The sequence below is a fragment of the Eumetopias jubatus genome, unplaced genomic scaffold, assembly GCF_037043125.1.
Source record: "Eumetopias jubatus isolate StellerSeaLion01/CBP00866 unplaced genomic scaffold, mEumJub1_p1.0 scaffold_1, whole genome shotgun sequence".
Classification (NCBI taxonomy): domain Eukaryota; kingdom Metazoa; phylum Chordata; class Mammalia; order Carnivora; family Otariidae; genus Eumetopias; species Eumetopias jubatus.
In genome coordinates, this window is record NW_028274807.1 from 92010274 (window position 1) to 92036863 (window position 26590).

At 41.2% G+C, this 26590-nt stretch overlaps 1 protein-coding gene across 8 annotated transcripts in view; it reads right to left on the reverse strand.

Moving 5' to 3' along the window:
- The window catches only part of FNDC3B (fibronectin type III domain containing 3B), a 342865-nt gene that overhangs the window by 29800 nt on the left and 286475 nt on the right, over positions 1 to 26590 (reverse strand). For all 8 annotated transcript variants that reach the window (XM_088025487.1, XM_088025441.1, XM_028100958.2 and 5 more), the window contains 8 exons: positions 25480 to 25618; positions 23239 to 23310; positions 20760 to 20878; positions 18341 to 18446; positions 17260 to 17435; positions 14827 to 14940; positions 14345 to 14494; positions 10615 to 10895 (listed from right to left, as the gene is read on the reverse strand). In XM_088025487.1, the coding sequence (XP_087881613.1) occupies positions 10615 to 10895; positions 14345 to 14494; positions 14827 to 14940; positions 17260 to 17435; positions 18341 to 18446; positions 20760 to 20878; positions 23239 to 23310; positions 25480 to 25618 (1157 nt within the window). The remainder of the gene's footprint in view (positions 1 to 10614; positions 10896 to 14344; positions 14495 to 14826; positions 14941 to 17259; positions 17436 to 18340; positions 18447 to 20759; positions 20879 to 23238; positions 23311 to 25479; positions 25619 to 26590) is intronic.

Below are 26590 nucleotides of genomic sequence, written 5' to 3' on the forward strand. Positions count from 1 at the left end.
CTTAGGAAACAGATCAATTTAGAAATATTCTTATAATTTTTACGTACTTCTCATTTACAGATTATTGCTTACACTTAACTAGAATATACTATTTAGGTACTACAATACCTAAATTCATCTTGTGACCTCAGATTAGCATTAATTCTTCAAATGTACAGATTACATAATTCGGCCAGTCTAATAATGCGCCTGCAGACTGTGGAGAAGGAAGCAAAGCTGGGTTAATCACAGGTGAGAGGAAGCAAGCACAGCCCACTGAGTCTCCCCCACTGAATGCAGCCATTAAACTGGGACAAAAGAAATGCAGCAGCCCTTTAACTCCGAAAGGTAAACAGTAGCTGGGATCTGGGAAAGAATGTAAACTACCACCCAACCAGCAGGGAATTCACCACTGTTTCCCCTCCGTGATCCCCCAGACTGGACTCAATGCAGCCTGAAATCCAGGAGCAGACATCTGCATGGACTGAGGGCTCTAGGGGAAGGAAGCCTGGCTCAGGGAAAGGGCTCTCTGGATGCTCAGAGCGCATGGGGAAAAATCCCCCATTCTTCTTTTTCTTTTCTGCATTCTCTCACTCCCCAGCTCTTACACAGTTCCTTCAGATTAACAGCATAAAGAAGAAAAAACACACAACCCTTTCAAGTGGCACAGAAAAAGCACCTGATGAAATCCAACTTCTATTCATAATATAAAAATTCTCAGAAAACTAAGGGTGGAAGGAAACTTTCTCAACCTGAAAAGGGCATCTACAGAAATACCTATAGGTAACATTATAGTCAATGGTGAAAGACTAAATAATTTCTAAGATCGGGAACAACGCAAGGATGTCTACTCTCAACACTCCAACTCAACATTATGTACAAGGAGTTCCAGCCAGTGGCGGGGAAAATGGCACAGAGACAAGAAAGAAAGACACCCAAACTACAAGACACTGCTGAAAATCTTAAAGAAGACCTAGATAGAGAGAGACATTCTGTGTTCATGAATTGGAAGACTGAGAAGAAAAAAAATGTCAATTCTCCCCAAACTGATCTACAGAGACCAATGCAATGCTAATAAAATTCCAGCAGGATTCTTCTTGGTAGATCCAGAGACGTTGATTCTCAAAGTTATGAGGAAAGGCCAAAGAACTCAAATTGCCAAACACAAAATTGAAAAGTAAGGATAAAGTTCAAAGAATCACACTTTCTGATTTAGGACTTACTATAAAGCTACAGTAATCAAGACAGTGTGGTACTGGTAAGAGACAGACACACAGATCAATATAAGAGAATACAGACTCCAGAAATAGATCCACAGAAATATGAATGATTGATTTTTGGCAAATGTGCAAAAGTAATTCAATGGAGAAAGCATAGTCTTTTTTAACAAATGGTGCCAGAACAAATGGATATCAAGAGGAAACCAAAACTCAATCTAAACCTTGTATCTTATTCTAAACTTGACTCAGAGTGGATCATGGATCTAAACATAAACTGTAAAATAGAAAACTTTTAAGAAGAAAACAGAAGAAAAACAGTATTTGTTACCTAGAGTTAGGTGAAGAGTTTTTACCTATGATGTGAAAAGCATGATCAAAAAATGAATGAATGAAAGAAAGAAAGAAACAAAAAAAGAAAAAGAAAGAAAAGTTGGGATTTCATCAAAATTAAAACCATTTGCACTGTTAGGAGAATGAAGGCAAGCTACAGACTGGGAGGAAGTATGTGCAAATTATATATCTGACAAAAGGACTGTATTCAGAATGTATAAAAACCTCTGAAAGTCAACAGTAAGATAACAGCCAACCCAATTAAAAAATGGGCCAAAGATTGGAACAGACATTCCACCAAAGGGAATACACATATGGCAAATAAGCACATGGATAGTTAACATCATGGATTATTCGGACAATGAGACTTAGAACTACAACAAGATTCCATTATATCCCTATTATTTTTCTTATAAAGCTTAATACACACGCATATGACCCAGCAATTCCACTTCTTGGTCTTTAGAGAAATTACAATTTGTGTTCACACAAAACCTGCACACAAATGATTACAGCAGGTCTATTCATAATCACCCAGAACTGGATAAATATCTGTCTTATAGTTGGGAATGTAGCAAACAAGTACTTATCTCTGATAAAGTATAGCAAAAATTCCATTAAAAAGAGCCTTCCTTTTCCAAGATTCTATTAAACACGGGGCTCTATCAGGTCTCTTGTAGATATAACCTTGAAAGCCTAAAATAAACTCTGCCTCACCTCTCAACATGAATCTCACAGCTTTATGGTGTTAATGCAAGAGTTTTTTTCTGTGATTGGACAGGAAGAAATTTTTCTGCAACTGGAGAGAAAAAATCTTTTTAAAAAGGTGGTCATCATGGTGGTTGGAATTACCCTTTTTTCTTCTTAGGAAAAGAGAAGTAAGCCAGACATTAAGTATTAGCCTTTCTTCAATGGTGTGACAAATCTCCTCACCTACAAGGTTTATATTAATGTCTTTCTACTGTCCAACTACCATTCTCTCCCTTTATTGTACGGACAGGTATTCCTAGAGCCCGGAGTCCAAGATGCTTTCTTCTATCTGCTTGCCCATGGTCCTCCAGAGCCCAGCTCACCTTGTATTCCGAGTGACTCTACTGCTTTGCTCTGTGCAGCCCAAACAGCCCTGAGCTACTCTAAAAACAATAGGAAGTAAGGTAATGGGTTGCTTACAATTGTTATTCTGCTCAAGAAAAGAAATGAGAGATCTGACTCATTTAGGAGAACTAAAAACGAGTTTCTAAAATACAAGTATCAAGATACAAAAATAAAGTATTGAAATAGATTTAATACTTGATTTCTTTGTGAATTCACTTATTTCTCCAAAGCCTCTATAATATTTTGATAGGTATTATATTCCTTACATTGAAGCTCTATGGTTCTCTGACCTTTTACTGATACGTGTTTGGTAGGCACATAATCTTGGCCTTAAATACACACACACACACCACCACCACCACCACCACAAGAATACTATGGTAGCATTTTAATTCTCTTTAGCAGTGAAGCCTCTTTGGGAATCCTGCTCATCACTTTGGTGTGACCCTGGAGAAAAATACCTAACACCTAATGGCTTCCTTATTTACAAAATGGGTATACTAATATCTTTGCTGCATTTACAAAAAAAACTTTATTACTTCACTAAGACAAGGCATATAGGAAGCATTTTCCATTTTTAGATATTTTCTATTTCACCACATAACCAGAAAAGGATTCACGAAGGGCAAAAGCACTTTGGTGAACTTTTTGTGCTAATTTCTGGAGTTACCATTCTTAGGACTTCTTTTGAGACTGTCATTCCTTTCCCAAGTAAAGAACATGGGCTGATCATCCATGAGGTGGGCACAGCGCTGGGCACGGACACGTGCGGCCTCATTTGGTTGATTACCACCACCTTGCTTTGTAACTTGAGTCATTTGTTAACACCATCTATGTTTTTCCTTTCTCCAAATTATGGCCAAGGAACCAGCAACACCTAAAGGGATTCACATCTCTGTAAAGCATCCTCAGGAGGGGAGGGGAAGGCGCGGAGCTGGGAGACAGAGGGAGGCGTTAATAACCCCTGTAATGAGCAACGTGGAGAACGGGCTCTGCTCATCGGACTGTGCTTTGGAGTGGCAGCTAGTATTTCCTCTTTGAGAGAGGAGAAAACTGCAGTTCAACTCAGAGAGGTTAAATGACCCAGCTTCAACGACATAGTTACTCTTGGGCGTTGAAGCCTAGATTCGATATGTACAACAGTAGCCCTAATTTCTAGGCTGAAGCCATGAGGTAGGAATTACTCTGTTTTACAAATGAAGAAACTAAGGCCTGGCTGGGTTCAGCCATGTGCTCGGATCTACACAATAGACAGAGGTCAGATCTGGTGTGAACTTTGTCTTTTTTAGGCTCAAAGTCTTTCGTCCATTCTGGCACACCATGCTCTCCGAACAGAACTTGAACCTAACACAGTCTCTAATCCAATCAAGAGGTCATTTTAATTCAGACCACTTTCAGTTCAACAACTGCCTTTTGCCAATAAAGTGGGCATCTAAAACAGTTAAAAAAATTTTTTTGTTTTTACATTATTTAAATAACTTTTGGCTTCAAAGTCAACTACTTAAATTTTAAAATACCTCAACTTATCTACATTTTTACACAACACATTTTGTTTCAGTAAAAATGCATGAAAAACCTTTTTCGGTGTAGCTGATGCACTGAACATTACTTAGTTCTAATGAAAAGGAAAACTCAGAACTGAAATACAACTGAGGAACTGATAAAATTAGATGAGGCCATGGGGCACCTGGCAGGCTCTCTCAGCAGGCAAAGCATGCAACATTGTAAGTTTGAGCTCCACCTTGGGTGTAGAGATTACTTAAATATAAAATCTTAAAAAAGAAAAGAAATAAGGCCATGTCTTCTTGCATTTTGGTAAAATTATTACATGCTCTGAGTCTACAAGGCTGAGAAAGCTGAACAAGGACTATGATAGTTGCTGTTTATTTGGGAGTGAAAAATGCAGTGTGAAAATAATTTCCTAATTCCAGTGGGAGCTCATTCAGGACTAATGAGCAAAACAAACACTGACCTGAGGAACAACTCCAAGAATTCACCTCAGAAAAAACCGACCTTCAAGTTTTATTAGATTAAGTAAAGTCTACCCCAAACCCAAACTTGAGAGTCTTCTCTTTAGCTGAAGTAACATGGTAATCTTGAAACTTAGATAGGATCTCCAGGTTTCGTTTTTTTTCTTTTTTTCCCTTTAAATGTATTGTATCAGTTTCTGAAATCTTAAGCTGTGCATATTAAGTAAAAGGGAAATGGAATTTTGCCTTCCAATTAAGGGAAGTGATCTCTAACTCTTGAGAAATTCTATCTTGGCCAGGCTGATGTGAAAAAACCAAGTGCCCAGCAGTCTGTGATACCCATCAGTACACCGATAATTCTGAACAAAGAAATTCAATTAAGCATATTCTTCATAGCTTTTGATTGAAAAATCCACTAATAAAATATCTCCTCCTCCTCCTCCTACTAGTTGTAGATGCTAAATACATTCCTGCTTCAGAAGATCGTAGCCTTCCAGGGGCACCTGGGTGGCTCAGTCGGTTAAGCGTTTGACTCCTGGTTTCAGCTCAGGTCGTGATCTCAGGGTTGTGAGATTGAGCCCTGTGTGGGGCTCTGCGCTCAGTGTGGAGTCTGCTTGAGTTTCTCTCTCCCTCTCCCTTGTTTAAGAAATGATGCCAGATTCTCACAGACCTATAATCTGGTCACAACCCACTTTGTAGCTCATTTCTTCCCTACCAAACATTAGCAACAGATCATTTACTGAATGCTGACTTACTGTGTGTCAGGTCCTATAGGAGGTGCCTGGAATCCTATAAAACACACCCTACGAGGTAACTAAAGGTATTATCTCCATTTTACAGATCAAAAACTGAGGCACAGAGAGAGCTTAAATAATTTGCCAGAGGTCACAGAGACAGTAAGTGAGGGACCCAGGATTGAAGTCAAGCTGTTTGACTTAGAATTTGTCTCCTAATTCAGCCCACCTCATCTTGTTACAATGATTTTTGATTCACTTTTTGACAGGCTAATGTAGTGATGGACATATCCTAAGGACTCAAAAGATGTTATTTTCATCTCTGTTTTACCTAGCCAAAGGGGCATAAAGGAGTGTAATGAACAAATCTACCTTAAGTTTTAGTTGTTTGGTAGCTCGGTATGAGTCAGACACATAATGAGGTTGCCAAAAAAAGTAATCTTAGGCAACCTTCCTAACTGCTCAATATGGAGAACATGGAAGGTGCCAGTCTGGCTCTGCTCTCAGACAGCCAACCAGACCATTCCTGGAGGTCTGGGCAGTACTCATTATAGAGTCCATCAAGAAACAGAACTCACCCAGTGAAGAGGATGGAGGAGCTAATTGAAAACCCGTGCTAGTGAAGACAGATTTGAAGGAAGTGAGGATGGTTAAGTAGAGGACAGCTGACACTATACGACAGTGATGTCTAGACCCCCTGGGTCCTACTAAACCACAGTCTACAAGGAATGGGGCTCAGACTTGTGTAGGCTGCAAAAGCTGTCCAGGTGATTCTCATATACATCAACACCCAAGAATCACTGCTCTAGGACAGAAGTTCTTAAACTTTAACACATACATCAAAATCTCCTGTAGGGCTAATTAAAGCAGAGTGCCAGGCCCTACTCCTAGAGTTTCTTGATTTAGTAAGTCTAGAGTAGGGCCTGATAATTTGCATTTCAGCCCGTTTCTAGGTGATGCTGGTGCTGCTGGTTCAGGCCCCACACTGTGATAACCACTGCTCTAGACAAAGGCCCAGGATCAGCTGAGCAGATGTTGGATGCATAGGAGTTTTAAACAAATATAATGGTAACACTATAAAATTCGTTATTCACAAATGGAATGGACTGCCTGGTGAGTTGAATCTGGAACAACTGCCCTGTCACTGGAGATACTCAAGCCAGGGCACTGGGAGGGGATGACCCAGGTGATCTCTCTCTCCGGCTCGCAGAGCCCTATGGCACCATGTGCCAAAAGAAAGCTATTATGTCTCTGTTTTCAATAACATTTTCTTCTCCTCAAGCCAAAACACAAACTCAATTCCAAACTCAGTTCTAAGCTTAAAAGTAATGCCCTTAGGGCCCCTGGGTGGCTCAGATGGTTAAGCGTCTGCCTTCGGCTCAGGTCATGATCCCAGGGTCCTGGGATCGAGTCCCGCATCGGGCTCCCTGCTCCTTGGGAGCCTGCTTCTCCCTCTGCCTCTCTCTCTCTCTGTCTCTCATGAATAAATAAATACAATCTTTAAAAAAAAAAAAGTAATGCCCTTAAAAACAGCATTATAATTCCAACCCAATTCCCTACAAGGTATCCGTAAACCAGGGGATGTTTTTGTAAGCACCAATGGAAAAGCAACAAATCCACTAAAAACCCATCTGTGTCAGTAGGTTTGCTTGTAGAGGTGCACATCTCTGTTCCAGCAAAACAGAGAAAGACAAACTCAGCGTGAGAACAAAGTGTAACTGCTGAAGTTTAAAAACAAATAAACAAACAAAAGAAACAAGTACTTTTTCCAAACCCCATAGCCTGCTTAAAATGTTTCATTCCACACTTTTGTCTAGAACATCATGATCTGTTCACTTATCTTTTAACCAATTTATGGAACAGAAAAAGGTGAGGTAAACGTTGATTGGACTGAAATTACACCCTTAGTTACTTGAAATACTCATTTTGTATTTCATTATAATTATGGCAATTGTGTTTCTGAAACATATAAAGAACAAGACTGTGGGCTGATCAGACTTCTACAATAGAGTACCCAATTATGTACTCAGGAAACTAGTCTAAAGTTGTATAAAAAAAGATCTTAAATATAAATAATGACCTTAATATCTTAAATAGGAAATATCCTATTTACTTATTGCTTGGCCAGCAATGATAGCTAGCTCTTCTGGAGGGTGGGTGGGCTGGGGGAATGGCAAGAACACACAGTACAACTAGATGCAAAAGCCACGCATCAAAATCTGAAATTTTGAAATTTCTGAAATGCGATCTTCCAAAACAACCCTGTTCAGGTTAAAGAGGGACTTTCCACATTCAGCTCAATATACTGGCCCTGCATATCAATACTGAATTGTTTACGTTACATCCATTAAATACTTTTAAAATAGTCTTGAAGTTTTAGTACCCAAATCTAAACTCATGCTTCTATAGTCCCTACATAATTAAAATATCTAAAATAGAATTACCTTGAGAGGGACTTTTAGATTTTTATTTATTTGACATGGGGAGAGAGGGAGGGAGGGAGGGAGAGAGAGAGAGAGAGCGCGCGTGCGCGCGTGAGCACAAGTAGGGGGAGGAGCAGAGGCAGAGGGACAAGCAGGCTCCCCGCTAAGCCAGGAGCCTGATGACGCAGGGCTCGATCCAGGACCCTGAGATCATTACCTGAGTCGAAGGAAGACGCTTAACCAACTCAGCAACTCAGCCACCCAGGTACCCTGAGAGGGACTTTTATTTATTTATTTATTTATTTATTTATTTATGATTTATTTGACAGAGAGAGAGAGCAAGCGAGCACAAGCTGGGGGAGCAGCAGGGAGAGAGAAGCAGGCTCCCACTGACCAGGGAGCCCGACGCGGGGCTCGATCCCAGGACCCCGGATCATGACCTGAGCCAAAAGCAGACGCTTAACCGATGCCCCTAAGAGGGACTTTTAAACAGGTCTTTAAATCAATCATTTCTGTGGAATATGTTTTTGGTAATTTCCACTGTAAATGCCATTTCATCATTAAGCAAAGATTCCCGTATCTGTTCTTCCATTCAATTCTTTGAGCTCTAGATTTCTTTCTCAAAGTCATCAGACTGTATGTTGGAAAAGAGTCAGCATTCCCCCATAATAAGATCCTTCCATGAACCTTGAAGTTTTATAGTCACTTACATCACCTTTAAGGTAGGCACAATGTCTGGAAGAAGCAAAATTCTTGGTCTAACATCTTGCCCTACAAGACTTTTTATAAAAAAGACCTTTTATGATTTCTGATCCAAACTATTCATAGAGCTGACCAGAGAGAGGGTTTGAGTTCACTCTGGGGCAGACATGGGTGTGGATCAGAATGGACACAAAACCTTTCTGTGAGTCCCTGAACTAGTGTGGCTTCTTCCGAGGTTTTTTTGGCCAGAGGGATTAGGTCAGGTGATACTCTGGACAGCTGGGGAATGACATTCCCTTGGTCATTTTTCCCCAGAGGTACACCTCATGGTGAGGTTTCCTTAGAGCGTCATCACTGGGGAAATTCCCTGAGGTCAAGGTGTGGATTTAGTCATCCCTGGATTTCCTCAGCACCTGGTTAGAGGGCTCTAGACACAACAGACACTTGGCATGTGGTTAGCAAACAAGAGTGAAGACTGGTTTTTTTGAGAATGGCTGAAAGGCTAAAAATGAAAGAATGCCCTTGGCCTGCCTCTTCCTGTAAGTAAGTCATAGCCCACTCCATTTAGCTTCTTTATTAAGTCCCACTTCAAAGCATCCTGATCACACTCTGAACCTGGGTCTTCCTCTCTGAAATATCAACAGGATTCTGTACAGTTTTATTTTCAGCCTGTGATGTCACAATAGCCTACTGTCCTACTATTGCTATTTAAGTGTCCCTCAACTCTGTGAGCGCTCTGAGGGCAAGGACAGATAAAACATTATTGTTTTATAGACCCACGGTCTATGTAGTACTATACCCAAAAGAGATTTTTTTTAAATAATGAAAGAAAAAACAAAACAAAACAAAAAACCCCGTCACTGCTTCTGAAAAGTAAAATAAATCTAGTTACATAAGTCAATTTCTTTTTTTTATTTTAAGATTTTGAGAGAGAGAGAAAATGCACGAGCAAGGGAAGGGGCAGAGGGAGAAGCAGGCTTCTGGAGGAGCAGGGAGCCCGATGTGGGGCTCGATCCCAGGACTCTGGGATCATGACCTGAGCCGAAGGCAGACACTTAACTGACTGAGCCACCCAGGTGCCCCTAGTTATGTAAGTCAAAAATGCATTTAATACACCTAACCTACCGAACATCAAAGCTTAGCCGAGCCAATTTAAACATACTCAGAATACTTAAGTTAGCCTACAGTTGGGCAAAATCCTCTAATGCAAAGCCTATTGTAAAATCAGGTATTGATAATCTCCTGTAATGTACTGAGTACCTGTCTGAAAGTGAAAACCAGAAAGGCTGCATGGGTCCAGCCTGGTGTCACAAGAGACGGGATCAGACCACACAACCACTGGCCCAGGAACAGATGGAAATTCAAAATCCGAATGGGCATTGTACATACTGAATGTGCACTGCTTTCACGCCATCATAAATCAGCACCGTCTGGAACCTGACCAAGGGGGATGCTCTGAGAAGGCACACCCCAGCAACCACAGCCAGTTCCCGGACTCTTCTAATGCTAATCTAATCGTACACCTTCCGTTTTCAAGGAGTTAAGGCAACCTGGAGACAGAGCTAAGTAATCTGAAATTTTAAGAGGCCATGGTGGAGAAAAAGATGTGTTAGCAGAGGAAGGGGAGCTGGCTCTCTCTCTCGGGGGTGCAGGAGAAAGAATGCAGATGCTAACTGAGCTCTGCTCAGTAATGTGTAATGTACTTTTCTTCTCTGGCCCCCTAGCAAAAACCCTGGGTAAAAGCTACATCATGGATGCTTTGTAACACTGTCTGCTTTGGGGGAATCAAAAGAAATAGTGGAGCCCGGCTTCAGAGGTGGGCAAGTACATGCTGAGGACAGAGGGTGTCCACAGAGTGACATGAGTCACAGTAAAAGTACAAAGAAAAGTGGCTGAGGGAAAAGAGACCAAGAGGGAAGAACTAATTTAAAGCAGCAGGTGAAAACTCCCCCTTAAGGGTTAGGAATTGTATAAATTTGTAACTGACTCACACAAAGTACAAAGCAACACAAGTTTTAAAGATGTATTTGCATTCAGTACTCTTAAATGTATTAATTAAGAATGATTAGGATTCACTCATTTGGCCTTTGGAACCTGAAGGGTCTTTAGCCCCAAGTACTGATGTGTGGATGCAACTTTATTTCTGCTTCCCTGCACTCACCGGTAGGTGGTTTCTGGAAGGAGGTCTTTTATAACATGGGTGGTGGTATTGCCCACGGTGATGCTAGCGTCTCCAAGATCAATATTGTAAGCAAGAATTTCAGATCCATTATTGCACGGCTCTTCCCAGTTCAGTACAAGGCACACAAAAGGTGAATCAGGGTAGGCATTGAGGGTCTCCTCTTCCAGGACACAGAGAGTGGAGACAGGGTCAGGGGCAGATGCTGGTGTCTGGCAGAGGACAAGCTCACTATACGGCCCTGCTCCAGCTTGATTGACAGCCTAAAAAGACAAGAACAAGACAAAGTCCACATTACCCCAATGTAAATTCTAATGCCACCATGTTAGGTGCTGTCACATAAACGTAACAGTACACAACTTACTTCTAGAAACATGGGTAGAAATAAATCTCAGAAAATGTTCACTTTAACAACCACTTTCCCAAAAAATGCTAATGACAACTTCTCTGTTAATAAAGCAGAAGATTATATCACCATTGTCACCTTTTATGAAAAATAATTTTAAAGTTAACACTTTGTATTTGCACAGCCCACTTCAGGTTATATGCTGTCTTGTGACATCCTCCCAACAACTGTCAGGGGTAGGCAGTAAATGGCAAGTATTCTTCTAGAGTTTTCCATGTGAACGATAAACTCCTATCTGAAGTCAATTTTCAGCCCTTTCTGATTTTACTGAGAGCAACAGCTGAGACCTTCATTAGTCACTGCTCTATCAAATACTTATTCACTCGGTCTCCAGGGCCATACTCTCGTTTCCACTTACCTTCCGCTGCTTCTCAATCACCTCTGCCGGATGCGACTTATCACCTGGATCTCTCAACACTGGAGGCCACCAGGGCTCAGGTCTTAGACACCTCCTCTTCTTTTTTTTTAAATCTCTGTTCTAACTCTTCGAGATCTCATCTTATCTTGGAGGTAAATGCCATTTATATCATATCTCAGGGATAAATGCCATATTATATCCTAATGCCATTTATAGCCTACTCCCAAATTTACTTGTGTAGCTCAGACCACTGTCTTGAATGCCAGCCCAGTATATATCCAACTGCCCTCTGGACATCTCCACTTGAACGTCAAATAGGCATCTCAAACTCAAGTGTCCGCAGAGCTCCCTCATCTCCACCCCATCCCTCTTCACCAAAAAAACCCCACTGCACCTGCTGTAGTCCCTCTCATCCCTCAGGTTGTTCAAGTCATATCCCTGAGACATCACTGGACAGCTTTCTTCCTCTCATACCCCAATCCAGGCCACCAGCATATCTTGCACCAAAGCCCGGTCCAACATATTCAACTCTCATATGGCTCCTGTAATGGCCTCCTACCTGGTATGTGGGTGTCAGCCCTTGCCTGATACTCTCCATCCACAGCAAGCACTGGGATACTGCTCGTATCCCTTCCACGGCCTCCCACCATATTCAGAATAAACTTCAACGTCCTCACAAAGCCTGCAAGATCCTATCTGATCTGCTCACCACCACCACCCTCCCCCCAAAACCCACTGCCACTCTGACTTTATCACCTACCAGTCTCCCTCTCACTTGCTCTGCTCCAGCCTCACTGACTTCCTCGCTGTTTTCATAGGGACACCAAGTCTGCTCCTGGCTCAGGGCCTTTGCAGTTTGCTGCCCTTTCTGTCCAGGAAGCTTTTTCCCTAGACACCTGCAGGCCTTCTCTCAAGGGCTGCCTTTCGGTGAGCCCTTTCTGAACACCGCATTTAAATTTGTAGTCACCCTACCCCACCCCCACCCACTGTGATCCTCCTCATTTCCTATTTCCCTTCTTTGCTTTATTTTCCATCATAGCATTTATCACCACCATAGGGTATATTTCATTTAATTACTCCCTGATGAGAATGTAAGTTCTGTAAGGGCGAAGCTGTTTCGCTCACTGCTGTATCCCCAGCAACTAGAACAATACCTGGTACAGAAGATGTAGTCAATGCATGTCATTAAACATGTATTTTTTTCCTTATAAAGAGAAAAACATTTAGCAGACTCCTTACAAACGTGAATGTACTCTAAAATCTAGTTCTCATTTACTTCATTGAAGAGTTTATGAGGACACATTACAAAACTAAATGAAAGTAGTCCGAGCTCTTAAAGGTTCAAAACAAAAGTTATAACTTAATGTTTATTTTTTAAAGATTTTATTTATTTGAGAGAGAGAGAGAGAGAGCGCGCGAGCATAAGTGGGGGGAGGGGCAGAGGGAGAAGCAGACTCCCCGCTGAGCAGGGAGCCCGATGCGGGACTCGATCCCAGGACCCCAGGATCAGGACCTGAGCCGAAGGCAAAGGCTTAACTGACTGAGCCACCCAGGTGTCCCTATAACACTTACGTATTACTGAAGTTCAGAGCATTCATTTGCTAACAAATCACTTTTGAAACTCTACTGTAGTATTTGTCGTATCTAGTCCTATTTCATGACAATACTTCAACTCTTTTTGGTAAAATTTTAAAACTCAAAAAGCATAGTGAAGTTCTTTCCTGTGGTGGCAGACAGTTCTTTATTTATATCCTGCCTTGTTCCCAAAACAGGAGTGTAGCACATATTTTGTAACCTTTTCCCAATGACTCAGCACTGCTATTATAAAGATCAGATAATGTGCTGTGACCCTGACTCACTGACAAAGAGTTAATTATGTCCCAGGTGCTCCATTCAAGAAGGAAGGAAGGTGTATAACAAAAGAGTTTAATCAGAATGTTTATGATAAAGCAGGCTTCAGAATTCAACAAAGAAGTCTCAGTTGATCTGAAAATTAATTTACGAAGGGAATATTTTCTCCAAAGAGGTCAGAGACACTGCTACGTTGATGGACTTGTAATAAGCAATTTGATTGATCACTTAAATCAGGTGGAAACCTAAATCTGGCATCTTTGCTTCTTAATCCATTTAAGTCTAAACATGTGTGAAGACAGACTTCTCCAAGGTCAAGAACCACATCGGACTAATCTTTGTACCTCACCTCTTGATCATTCTGATCATCCTTTGATTCTGGCACAAAGTCATGCTCAAAAAATGTTACTAAGCAAATGGAAAGAAATAGACAAAGAACCCTGTTTTCTTAGGACAATAGGGCTTTACAGAGGGGGTAAAAATAACTTATCTGAGTCCATAAAGTAAAAGTAAACTCATGACTGCTGTCACTTTGAGGGGTTAGGCTAGGAGCCAACCAACTGTTCTTGATGTTATTCTATTTGGACTCCTGAGTCAAAGCTTACAGCTAACCAGCCTTGTTAATGGTCACTGGGAAGCGGGAGGTAGATCCTGTAATCTAATGCAGACTAGTGCAAATCACTCTAATGTTTGTATCTGGCTCCATTTAACCACCAGCATATCCATCATCTGTCTTTTTTAAGCATCTCTCCCACTGAAATGTGCATGTCGGGAGAATTCAGACAGAAGGAACCTTCCCCAAGGAGCTGTGACCCCTTTGCCTTGGACTTGGTCATTTATTCAGTGAATTCACAAGCAAGACATTAGGGTGGTGAGAAACAGAGTTATGCAAAATTGGTTTTTCTTCTTATGTTGCAGACCTCCTAGAAAAGCAGAAATTAATTATAAGATACCAAAACAATTACATTTATTTGTATTTAAAAGGACTTTTTCCATATCATCCCTCGATAGCCTCCATCACAGGCCTTTGAGTAAGCTCCCCAGTGTCTCATGGAACACCAGTGTCTATGAGTAACATCTGAGTAGTGTCCACCTACCTGTAGTCTACAGCAATATTGTGCAGCAGGCAACAGATCCCTTATCTCAAAGCCGGTGTCTGTCCCATGATAAATGAGTTCTAAGGATTCTTCATCTTCTCCCCATTCCAACCTGTACCCTGAGATGTCGGCACCAGAGCTCTCAGGACTCTGGAAAGCAGAAATTCGCATGGTTAATGTCACTGAGAAGAAAATCCTATGATGTTCATGTTCGACTAACTGAACTGGGGAAAAAGAGCAACATGCCCCTGCAGATTTCAAATACAAAAGAAAGACGTGAAAGAGATACTCAACTTCCTCTCAATTGCGACAAGTGAGAAAATGTCCATAACTCTGAATGATATAAGCAAGTGCCAAGGGAGATTAATGTGTAAAAATCACTTACATGTGAATTTTAGCTTTGCAGGTTCCTCACAACTTGCATTTGGGGGCAGACAAAGTAGAAGAAACAGGAGTTGATGCAGAACACGCATCTGACTTACCTCCCAACTCACTAGGACACATCCATCAGGTGTAAAAGAAATACAAGGTGCTTTGCACTGTCCAGGAGGCCCGGCAGCAGTGGTAATTTCTGAGACATCAGAATAGGGGCCATACTGAAAGAGAAGAACACACACAGGCCTGTATGTATGCTGTGCACACACATGTGTATGTGTGCATATGTAAGGGCTAGGTTAACACCAGCATCAGTCCAACTGATTAAAAAATATTACCTAGTGGTTTTCACTCCCAAATGAATGTGTGTAAAGTTTTTTTCCTACATACATTCCCTGAATGGTAAATGTTTACTAATAATAAAGTATGTCATTTTATTCCAAAGGATCACAAAGTTGGTTTACCATTTTTCCTTTATTCTGATATCAGAAATAAAAACACGCTGATTTTTGACACAACAGAGCATTCTAACATTTCCCACAGAACATCAGAGAAAATGAAATCAGATGTACACCGCAGTTTAATTTTCAACACACAAAAATCTACTTGAAATTGGTTACCAAATTCTAGGTATTTGTTCTAGTTATTGGTATTTTCCATTTTGAAAATGAATGCTCCTGTTAACATGTTCTCAGCATGACCCCACCATTTCAACTATTTGAAGGTTTATACTGCACTCCTCTTTTCTTTATACGGCCTTCGGTGATCATACTACTCAGAGCCAACCGCCATTATTTCGAGAGAACCATAATCACCCAATTTAATAGGGGAATTTGTGATACCACAAATAGTTTGGGCAAAGAATACAATAAAATAATTTCCAGGCTACTGAAACATATGACTATGCTTTTCCAAAATGGGAAAAAAAGATTAAAAAAAAAAAAAAACCAACAACCAAAACACCACTCAAATTTTCCAAGACGACTTGCAAATACACTGGGCGGGGGGTGGATGGGAGAGAGGCTCTCTGGAACAGACCTCAGAAGCTGACTACAGTCAGATGTGTGGTTAGCTTTCAATAGAACAGGAATAAACTGAGGCTGATGACAATTTTTTTTAGATGATAAATTAGTGAAAGGAGACAGAAAGTAAGACTCAGAGGCACAGAGCTGCACATTTATCTTTGTTATGGCAGAGATGCCCTGGACAGCAGACGGGAAAATGAGCAAAAACAACAGCACAACAGTTTCTGCAGCATCTGTGGTCATCCCCTTCCATGCTCTTTTTGGTTATAGACGTTCAGGTGCATAAGCTTTCTTATCTTCTTGTCAAAACATTTTTGTTCAATTTTACACTGGTCTTTTTTTTCTTTTTAAATTTCAATAGTTGTGCTGTGTCTGAAATTCCTTCCCAACTGGGAATTAGAAGGAATCCAGCTCCTGCTAAAGGCCTGCAATCCTATTTTAGGACAAATGTTTTCACCACTGAGCGTGGCTAGCGGAGGAGATGGACTGGCGACCGACATGTTCCCCTCTGCCATGCTCGTGCAGGACTACTGAGAATGAGAAAAAGTCACCAACAACTTCGTGCTGTTGTTGGTTGTGCTTTCTTATTTTTAAAAATCCCATCAATGAATTCCATCTATTTATTTGTATGGAACTCAACTGTACAAATCATGAGTATGCCTGGGGGTCTGTAGCAGCAGTCTGCACCAGAAAGCAGACTGTATCTGGTTACCTTGCTCTTATCGTGAGCAATCTACCCCCAACCCACATCACTCTGCAATTTAAAATATGGGTATAATACAGACATAGACTTCCAGTCTGATAGGCCACCTCGACACCTCCCAGAGGAACAGCAGAAGACAGGGCCAAGAAGAGCTCTCCAGTCTTCACTGGAAACAAAGCAAAAACAAGAAGCTGGACTCCCTGCCCTCTACCCCACTCTAGTTCTGAAAACTGACCTAAGATACTGCTGGGTCATTTAGACAATATGGTAAAGGACTTCTTATGTAGACCTAATTTCCCATAACTGATTAATACAGTCAACGAGTAACGAAATTATTTTTAAAACAACCAAGAGCATCTAAAGGGTGATGTTCTTATTAACCTTGAACTCTTTCTTAACAGAATGATATGAGGGGGCGCCTGGGTGGCTCAGTCGGTTAAGCGTCTGCCTTCGGCTCGGATCATGGTCCCAGGGTCCTGGGATGGAGCCCCACTTCGGGCTCCCTGCTCAGTGGGGAGTCTGCTTCTCTCTCTCCCTCTACTCCTCCCCCTCCCCTTGCTTGTGCTCTCTCAAATAAATAAATAAAATCTTAAAAAAACAGAATGATACGAGGACAAGACAAAATTTCCAATGCTGGGTCAATAGGAAATCACATTCAGAAAAAGTCAAATATATCACTTCAGAAAAGAGATTTTACATATGCTACTTTAACGGTTGTCAAGGCTGGACAGGCACTGCTGAGGAATTTCAGGAGGGTGGATAGGGAAGTTAGAACCTTGTATTTTGATTATGGCGTACAAGCTTGTACTCACCCCTCCATCATTCAGAGCCCTCACCCGGAAACGATACATGGTTCCGGGGAGCAGGTTGCCAACAGTGCACTCGAGCTCTGGCCCGTGGTACACCTCAGAAGCTACATCCTCAGGTTCTGTCATCTCCACACTGTACTCCGAGACCTGGTCGCAGCCACTTTCTGAGGCAGGAACATCTGGGAATGGAGAATGCGTTTCATCTTAGAACATTTTTGTGCCTCCAGTTGACCACGTCACACCTGGTTGCCCACCAGGTTTGCAAAACGTCACGTAGTCACGTGACTGGTCCTCAGTATCTCTCTTACAGGGGAGCCGTTCTCTCCCCGCCAAAAGAGAAGAGATATGGAGGAGCTTCTGAATGATATTATCTGTACTTTCCAAAGCAAGTACATTTAAGTACATTTAATTATATTAATAGAATAATTTGAAAACAATAAAACCATTAGGGAAATGTCTTTACACTCTACGGAAAGCAAGGTACATTAGAAAATCTCTTGGACTTAAAATCAAAGGTCCCATTAAATCAAGATAAATGACCCAGAGTTGGTAAACTATTTTATTATGTGGTAGACTTAAGTGGTGGGGAAAAAGCAGTCAGAGTTCTGCAGGTTTATATTTGCAATTTTACATGCTGTAAACTGCTGACACAACAGGAAATGCTCATACAGCTTGAATCAATACCACAAAGCGTCAGGGCCCACCGGACGAAAGAATTAGACATTACCTTACAAACCACCTCTCGCTTTCATCTCTAAATTGAGCACAACTTTGCTTTTATGAATAAAGTTGAAAAATTCCTGAAAAAGACTGGCTGCTCTGCAAGATCTTCTAGAAAGTGCCCCCTGAAGGACAGAGGATGCCCACCCAGCATGTGTGGCACCAGAAGGCACGGGAGGAAGAGCGACAGAGCACAGGAGAACATGAACCCCAGCCAGCACACATTCAACAGAAAATGGACATTTTCAACCAAAAACACTATGGTTTTTAGAAGACTGCCGACTTAGTAACAAAGCATTAAATCCTAGATTCAATCTCCAATTGTCCCAGTTGTCATTGTCAATGTGAAGATTTATTTACTCACCCCACTCTAAGTGGACTTCTTTGTGCTTTGGTCGACCCAAGACCCTCGGTGGTCGACACTGACCTGGTGCAATGCTTAGCGTGCGAGCAGGGAGACTTTCGGAACACTGCAGGAGAGACACCGGTGAGAACCATCTCTTAGTTATTGTGAATTCACTAGACCTCTACATGCCAGGCAAATTCTACCCTCTAACTGAACATGCTACCAAAAGGGGGTTACATGTTGAATGTGTACACATAATTTTTTTTGCTCAAAAAATCTTTAGTCCAATTGAAGAAGTAAATATATTAATATATGAGACTTGAAAAAATTAGGAAATAATTCAAGACATTACTGAAGTACAACGAGGGCAAGAATTCCCATCTTTCTCCCTCCCCTCCACCGAAGAAGAGGTACAGATTTGCAAAACTGGATTTGGGTTTTGGGTAAAGCAAATAGAAAACTTAAAAAAAAAAAAAAAACCCACAAAACTCAGACAAGGTGGTGGATCACCATAATGAAGAGGAGGGCAAGGGGGGGAAGATAGGAGGTGGGGGAAACTAAATTCTTGGAGGTAAGTGTCCAGGATGAGTGGGTGGTAGAGAAACAAAGGCTGGAGGAGCTCCAAGTGGAGAGTATCAACATGGGTAGGCCGGCTGTGTTCTCTTACACTTCATCCCATCTTTTCCTGCACTATCATTTGAATTTTGCTCTATCCTACTCTTTGATTTTGCTGAAGTCTGAGCTCAGATTTTTGACGCCATGCCCTACTTGTGTACACATAATTTTTATGCAACAAGACCTTCCCTCGTGTGTATGCGCGCATGTGTGTATGTGAAGTGTGACCGTATACTGCATATGGCACTGGTAAAAATGGTATCTGAAGTCACATTCACAGACATGGGTTGTCTGTTCTAAGCACACAATTACTTTCCTTTAAACCAAAATCAGAGATCCTTCACAAGGACAGAAGAGAACACAAAACAACAGCTGGATGAAATTTTTAAATGGTGCCATAAATGGCTAACCATCCACATACAGAGCAGAAAAGCAAATAAATTCATTATTAATCAACTGAGTGTGACATTAACCAGCAGGTTCTGTTAATGCTAAAATAAGTAGGCCTTCTTTCTGTAGGATCTGGTTGTGTAAGGCTGGTGATGTAGAAGTTGACGGTCTTTCTGAGACAGGAGAAAACAGGGCGGCAGCGGGGTGGGGGGTGTCGGGCATGCAGCTCAACCAAACTCATTACTCTTCCTGAGAAGAAGTGTTGCAGAGGAGATGGACTCCATACAGTCAAGCAGCACAGCCTCTGTGCCACGCCTCACACACAGGAGGTGCCTGGGGACAACTGGTGGCTTTGAAGTGGGTATATCCCACCCTGGGGAAGCATTCCAGAGAGCTCTGGCTCTGGAGAGTGGTCTAACTGGACCCCCTTTTCACACAGTCTCTCTCTCCCGTATACGGGTAGTCTAGACATCACAGTACCACTATCCTTGCGGGGGAGAAAGAGAACAAACACAACACTGGAGGTATGCTGACAGCAAAGCTAGGCACCGTAACGGCACGCGTTCTTGGGAAAAATAAACCCAGCACAGGGCCCTAAGCCACCATCTCTGTCTCTCTCTCAGGATGGTTTCAAACCATAGTGTTAAATAGCCCTACAATGAAAATGGCTTTTTACTACCTTGCCTTTCACGCACTTTCTGAATATAAGTTAAAGCCATTTACACAACTATCTGATTTCTAGGGCACTCCCTGTGTATTTATGAGGTTATTTTGAGCATTACGAGAACACGGTGTGGTTGAAACCAAGGCTCCTGACATGTTACCTGGCTGGTCTAAGGTCAAATAAAGAGCAGACAATAAGGAATACGCTGCTGCCTACAGTTGTGTAAGTTGGGCACTGCACAACTGCAAAGGTGTCTATTCAGCTCTGTCATCATAGATTTATACAGTTTTTGTAGTAATTTTCCAACAGATGGCAGTAAAGTACCTTGGGGAAGGTGTATCTCATTCTCACAAAATTGCCAGATGTAGTAACAGCACAGCTGTACACGAGGTCATATCTTTTTGACTTTAAATTCTCTGCTTTTCTATCATTGCAATAACGGAGGTTCCTCTCAGTTAGCTAATATGAATGTCAGGCAACATTCAATTTTCAGCTGTCACATGTGATCATGCCAAAGTCTTCTAAGAAATAACTAAGTGACAATTGTACCTGACAATACCACGATTCAGCTGAGAATCATCGGGGCCTATCTTTTTTGTCCTCTAAAGCACAATTTAAAAAACTCGAGAGTTTTCATTTCCTGATGTGATACCGTGGCGGGTCGCATTACCACGATACATTCTGAAATAGGAATTTTATTCAGACGGTATGGATCGGTTGTCTGAACTTGACCCAAGAAGTTTATTTTTATGCCAAAACAAAACCAACCTGACTGTGTCCACCAGTACTGATGCAGCATGCTCGGAGTTTGTACAAAGTGCCTGGTTTCAAGTGGGTGAAAGTGTATTCCGTAGCCGATCCACTGTACGCCACTTCCCACTGACTCGCTGTAAGACAAAACTCAGGTATGAGGGCACCTGGGTGGCTCAGTTGGTTAAGCGACTGCCTTCGGCTCAGGTCATGATCCTGGAGTCCCGGGATCGAGTCCCACATCAGGCTCCCTGCTCAGCAGGGAGTCTGCTTCTCCCTCTGACCCTCTTCCCTCTCGTGCTATCTCTCATTCTCTCTCTCTCAAATAAATAAAATCTTAAAAAAAAAAAAACAAAAACAACTCAGGTATGAGTTCATGCCTTCTGTAAAAATGTCACAGTATCAACCACTACTACTGGGAAAAAGCTCCAAGTGGTTACCATGAGAACCAGCATCTCCTAGTCTTTTTTTTTTAAATAGCCAAGGGCCCTCTTTCCATTTCCTTCACGAAGTTAAATATTTAAAATCCGATGGAATCATTTTTAATACTTAGTACTACAGGCTAGACTACTTAATACCACCATTATTACATTTGCTGACTATGAGGTTTGGATGCTGGAAACCACACAAAATCTGTAGTGGGTACGGGGAAGGGTGGGCAACAAGCGGCAACAGAGGGCAATGTCAAGCAAGCTGTGAACCGGTCATCGAGGGGGAGGAGGCCTCGGGGGTCAGCTGGGTAGGGGGAAGGCTGCTGGGCAGTCTGGGACATGCCGAAGAGTCTCTCCTGCTCTCATCTGCTGGGAGGTCACGGTAAGTGAAATCCTCCTGTTATATACGGTGTCCTTTGGGAGCAAAATCTGCTGTCTTCATGGACCTCACTTAAAAGACAGACATGGCTGGGAGGGTGACAAATTAAAGATGAAGCACTCAGTGTGACCTAGTTATCTGACCACTTCTGGGGGTTAAAGAAAGCAAGTGGGGCCGCCCAAGGGATCTGGTGCCTGGTGAGGCCAATGTCACCAGGGAGAAAGGGTCGGGGGCTGCTTCACCAGGCACGCGCCTCACAAATCCCAGTGGCTGGATGTTCTCCCTCCTCTTTGTAGCTCTCTGCAGTGGCTCTGCTGCCAGAGGACTATTTCACAGAAGGCTTTTCTCCATGAGGCTGTTTTAAGGAAAATAGTTTTACCCTATCCCATGATATCTTACTCAAGTAACCTTCAAGTAATCTTTCCCCGGCTCCTTGGCAGGACGGATTTCCCATGAAGTCACAGGCACCAGGGCCAAGGGTGGGGGGATTAGAAAGCAGTATTCTGACACTGCTGGTTAAAAACCCGTGAAGGGGCAAATGGGAACGGGAACAACAGAAGGGGTTCAATTAAGCACCTACTTTATGTGCTGACAAAACTGTTCACTTTTGTAGAGAATGGCATCTACTTCTCATTTGGTATCAGTGGTCAAGAGAGCCACAAGAAATTCAAAACATACTTAGGTTTTCACAAGGAGCCACCGCATACACCTGACTTCTCTCCTAGGGAGGTTTTCTAATGTAAGAAACTAAATCAAATTTTTAGGCCAGAATATAGTTTTATGTCCATCAGCACAGCTGATGCCCATCTCAAAACATTCTCATGTTTTTAGTTTAAAAGAGAAGCTGATTGACATGAAAACCAAAGTACTCCAGGTGGCTACTGAGGTACAGAATAAAAGACAAGCACACACCTGTGCTGCCTGTCTGTAAAAGTCACTGTTAACGCTCTTTCTTTTTTTTTTTGCCCTATGCCTTAAATCACTTTTTTTTTTTTAAATGAGTGGTTAAAGGGATTATCAGAGTGGTAAGATATGTCATTTTTAAAGTTCTGATGACTATACTTTTTCCTACTAAAGCCTTATGAATTTTATTAGAAAAAAAGATCTAAGAATTTTTTTAAAAGGCACTATTTAAGGAATTCAGTCTCTAACACTGTACTACTCTAATCCACATAGTGTGACAGGGATGAATAATCTGACTCAGATGTCACAAAGACGGAAAGACATTTGCTAAACTTGACATAAAAGTGTGACACTGTCACTAACTCACGATACTATGTTTTGTTTGCTCTCACTGTACATGGGAATTTGTAGATTATCACACTCATTTGCTGTCTCCACCTTATCCTTCCTGCTGATTGCTTCTGACAGTCTTCTGCTTGTAAGAATTTCCAGAAAAAAGGTGCCAAGAATGGGGATGAAAATGTAATTATTCTATTAATTAGGACCACTGGTTTAAAGCAACGATGTGGAAAATTTAAAAACATGATAAAAATGTACCTTTTAAGCGTACTCTGATCCCTGATGCTGTGTGTAAAAATGTGATTAAGGTTTATTTGCTGTAGTATCACTATCATGAGAATTAATGGCTGCGCACTATGCCCCACTATGACTATACAGATGCTCATCATATTAGATAACAGGGGTTGCTCCTGAATTTGAGTAAAATGATTTCCCAAAACTTCACCTTCAGAATTTCCATCAGTAATCTCCAGCAAGTACTTGAGTATTTCCGAACCACCATTGTCCTTTGGAGGATCTGGAAAGTAAGCAAATGCCTTATTAGTTATGAAAGGGCATCGATTTTTATCGGCAAATATCATTAGAACACAGAAAGTTACTTAACATAACTGCCTTAATTCTGGATTTAAGTAAAAGGTAAAATCATTACTGTATTATTCTTGGAAAACAAAAGAAACAAAAACATCAAGAAACCCAGAATGTGCTCAGATTATTCAAAGTTCTATAATCTAAGTGTTATTTAGTGAAACGAGCAAAATTCAAAATATAAATTGATTTTTCTAAGAGTTAAGTTAAAATAAATCTACTTTGAGAATTCTGAAGCCTGTTCTTCAATATTCAGTAACTTTTATATAAGGTGAAATATATATTTCTTTTATTATTATTTTATTCTGTAGTTCACTTAGGTTACCAGTGACCAGATTCTTTTGAGATGGAGAGGAAAGGAAAGAAAAGTGCAAAATTTACTGACAAGATAAATAAAACATCAGAATGTAATAATCTGTTCCATCATAGTTTGCCACTAAGCATACTGTATATCCCAAGTGAACCTGATATGCAGCCGAAGTTGTGGATCACTAAGAACGTGCACCAAAGAGGTGGTTTGAGGAACGGGTGTGGACTTTGGGTATTTACTCCACTGCTAACTCTGTGCCTGCAAGTTTTCTTTTCTGAGCAGAAAAATACCTTGCATTATAATTTTCCAAGACTATGCAGAATTTTACCTCTACTGTCAGTCTGCCACTTCTATATTGTGGATATAGATTTAGGAACTTTTCTTCCCTTCTTTCACTTGGTATTTGCATTAATGTATACACATTTCAGTAAGAAGATATTTAAAACAACAGTAATGAAGTTAAATATTATAGCATATAGCTAATCAAAGTAAACATTTAGTATTTATGGGATTTTCTAGGATTTTCTGAGAAAAAAGCTTTACAATCTGGCAAAAAGCACACCTAGATTTTTAGTTTCTCTTAATCATATCCATTTACCAAGGAAACAGATATCCTAATAATTCTGCCTCAAAATTATTAGGTAACTTGATACAGTTTTATGTCTTGATGGTTGATCCTCCAATAACAGTTTAAGAGTAATTTATTTTTTTAAACAAATATTTAAGTAATCACTACACCCGACCTGGGGCTCAAACTCATGACCCCAAGATCAAGAGACGTATGCTCTTCCCACTCAGCCAGTGGGAACAGCCCCAAAGGTTTAATATTTTAAGTTCCCTTTACATTACTTGGCTGCCAGGTAAAATCTTATTTTAAATTTCTCCTTTTATTTTTTGCCTTTCAGGTAGCTATTATGACACATTAGTGATAATTATATACATCATAATAGTTTTACATATAATTGCAAATGTTTATCAACACTCTAATGACATTCTTTTGAGTTTTATTTATTTGAGAGAAAGGGAGAGTGGGCGCACAAGTGTACATGGGGGAGGGGGAGGGGAGGGGGAGAGAGAAACTCAAGTGGACTCCGCACTGAGCACAGGGCCCAATGCCGGGCTCAATCTCACGACCCTGAGATTACGACCTGAGCCGAAACCAAGAGTGGGAGGCTTGACCAACAACTGTGCTACCCAGGTGCCCCTCTAATGGCCTTCATTTCACTGAAATAATCGATGTTGCAGAGGTGAGCCACAATATCCTTCCACTCCATACCTCCCAAACACCACATAACTTCAATATGAAAAATTACTGAAGTTCAAGACTTCTGGTTACATACAAGCAACAACAAAAACTAAAGTTTTCCTAGTTCTTCTTAACTTGAACATTCTGTACGTCAAAATTTACTTATGATGACATACCTAAAGTCTGAAATTTATTTTCAGCATTAATTTTATAAATCAATTTTTTACCTTAAGTATCACTACCATTTGGTAAGGGCAAGCTACTGAAGAATGAATATATATTCAGAGATTACTCCATTCAAATCAGTAATATATTAAAAAGTATAGGAGGAAAAATACAGGAAAAATCACAAGTAAAATGCTCTTAAAATTGTCCATTTTACCAGTTGGTGGAATTCTCTGAATGTTTCTCATTCATATATTCCAAATCTGTAGAACTCCCACAAATAATACCTTTTATTTCTTATTTTGGTTTGTCACTCCTGAAGTTAATCAGTTTTTAAAAATCTGTCAAAAATAAGCAACAGCACCAGTAGCAAAACATACCCCATTTGACACTAAAGCCATGAGATGTAACTGGTCCTTTAATGAGGGGTCTTGTGGGAGGCCCAGGCCGGTCAGGGCTTGTCGTACACACCAGAACTTCACTTGGACAACTCTTCCCTTCCACATTAGAAGCAGTCAGCTATAATACAACCGAAAAAATATTAACATGCTTTAGATATCGGGTATTAAAGAAATGGGGACTTTTTAAAAAAAGATTTTATTTATTTGAGAGCGCATGCAAGAGAGAATGCACAGAGAGAGGGAGAGGGACAGCCGACTCCTGCTGAGCAGGGAGCCCAATGAGGGACTTGATCCCAGGACCCTGAGATCATGACCTGAGCCGAAGGCAGCCACTTAACCGACTGAGGCCCCCAGAAGCCTCGAAATAGGAACTTTTGAACATGATGAGATCAAGGCATCTGTAAACTCACACAGACACACACATACATTTTCTCTCTCTGAATCTCAAACAACTGATTTACAAGCGTTTCCTTCATGAGGTACTTATTTTCCATGTAGTTAGCTATGAACAATTAAAAATAAAACAATATAGGTGGGTTTTAGTGAAAGACATTTTACCCTTTCAAGAAGGCATAAAACAAAACCAGTATGTTACCCCCTGGTTCTTACTGTTTTGCAGAAGGAAAATATGGGGAGGGGAAAACAGGTAAAAATACCCTTATTTATTTAAGAGGAGGGCAATGCCACCATGTGGAGAAATGCTAGCAGCATCCCTATGTCCTCAGAGCCGGCTCCAAACAACAAGCATTTGTGAAAAATCAGAAACTATCATTTTCCTCCAATAGTCACACACTTCACTTGATTATCTGACAGCTATTTACTGAATGACTACTAAGTGTCAAACACCATTTGTTCCCCAAATAAGAGAAGGAAGGGAAGACTCAGAAGACAAGCTTCTCTCTCCAAAACGGACACATCCTAGCAGAACGCACAGCGCTGTGCACAGATCAACAGCACTGCAGCAGAGAATGCCTCCCACCGCTTGGCTTTTTCTCTTAACAGCTGCAAAGCTTCGTTTTTCCTTACAGTGCAGAGTCCCATGGTGACATGAAGGGTGGTGAGTCATGACCAAAGCAATGCCTAAGTAGGG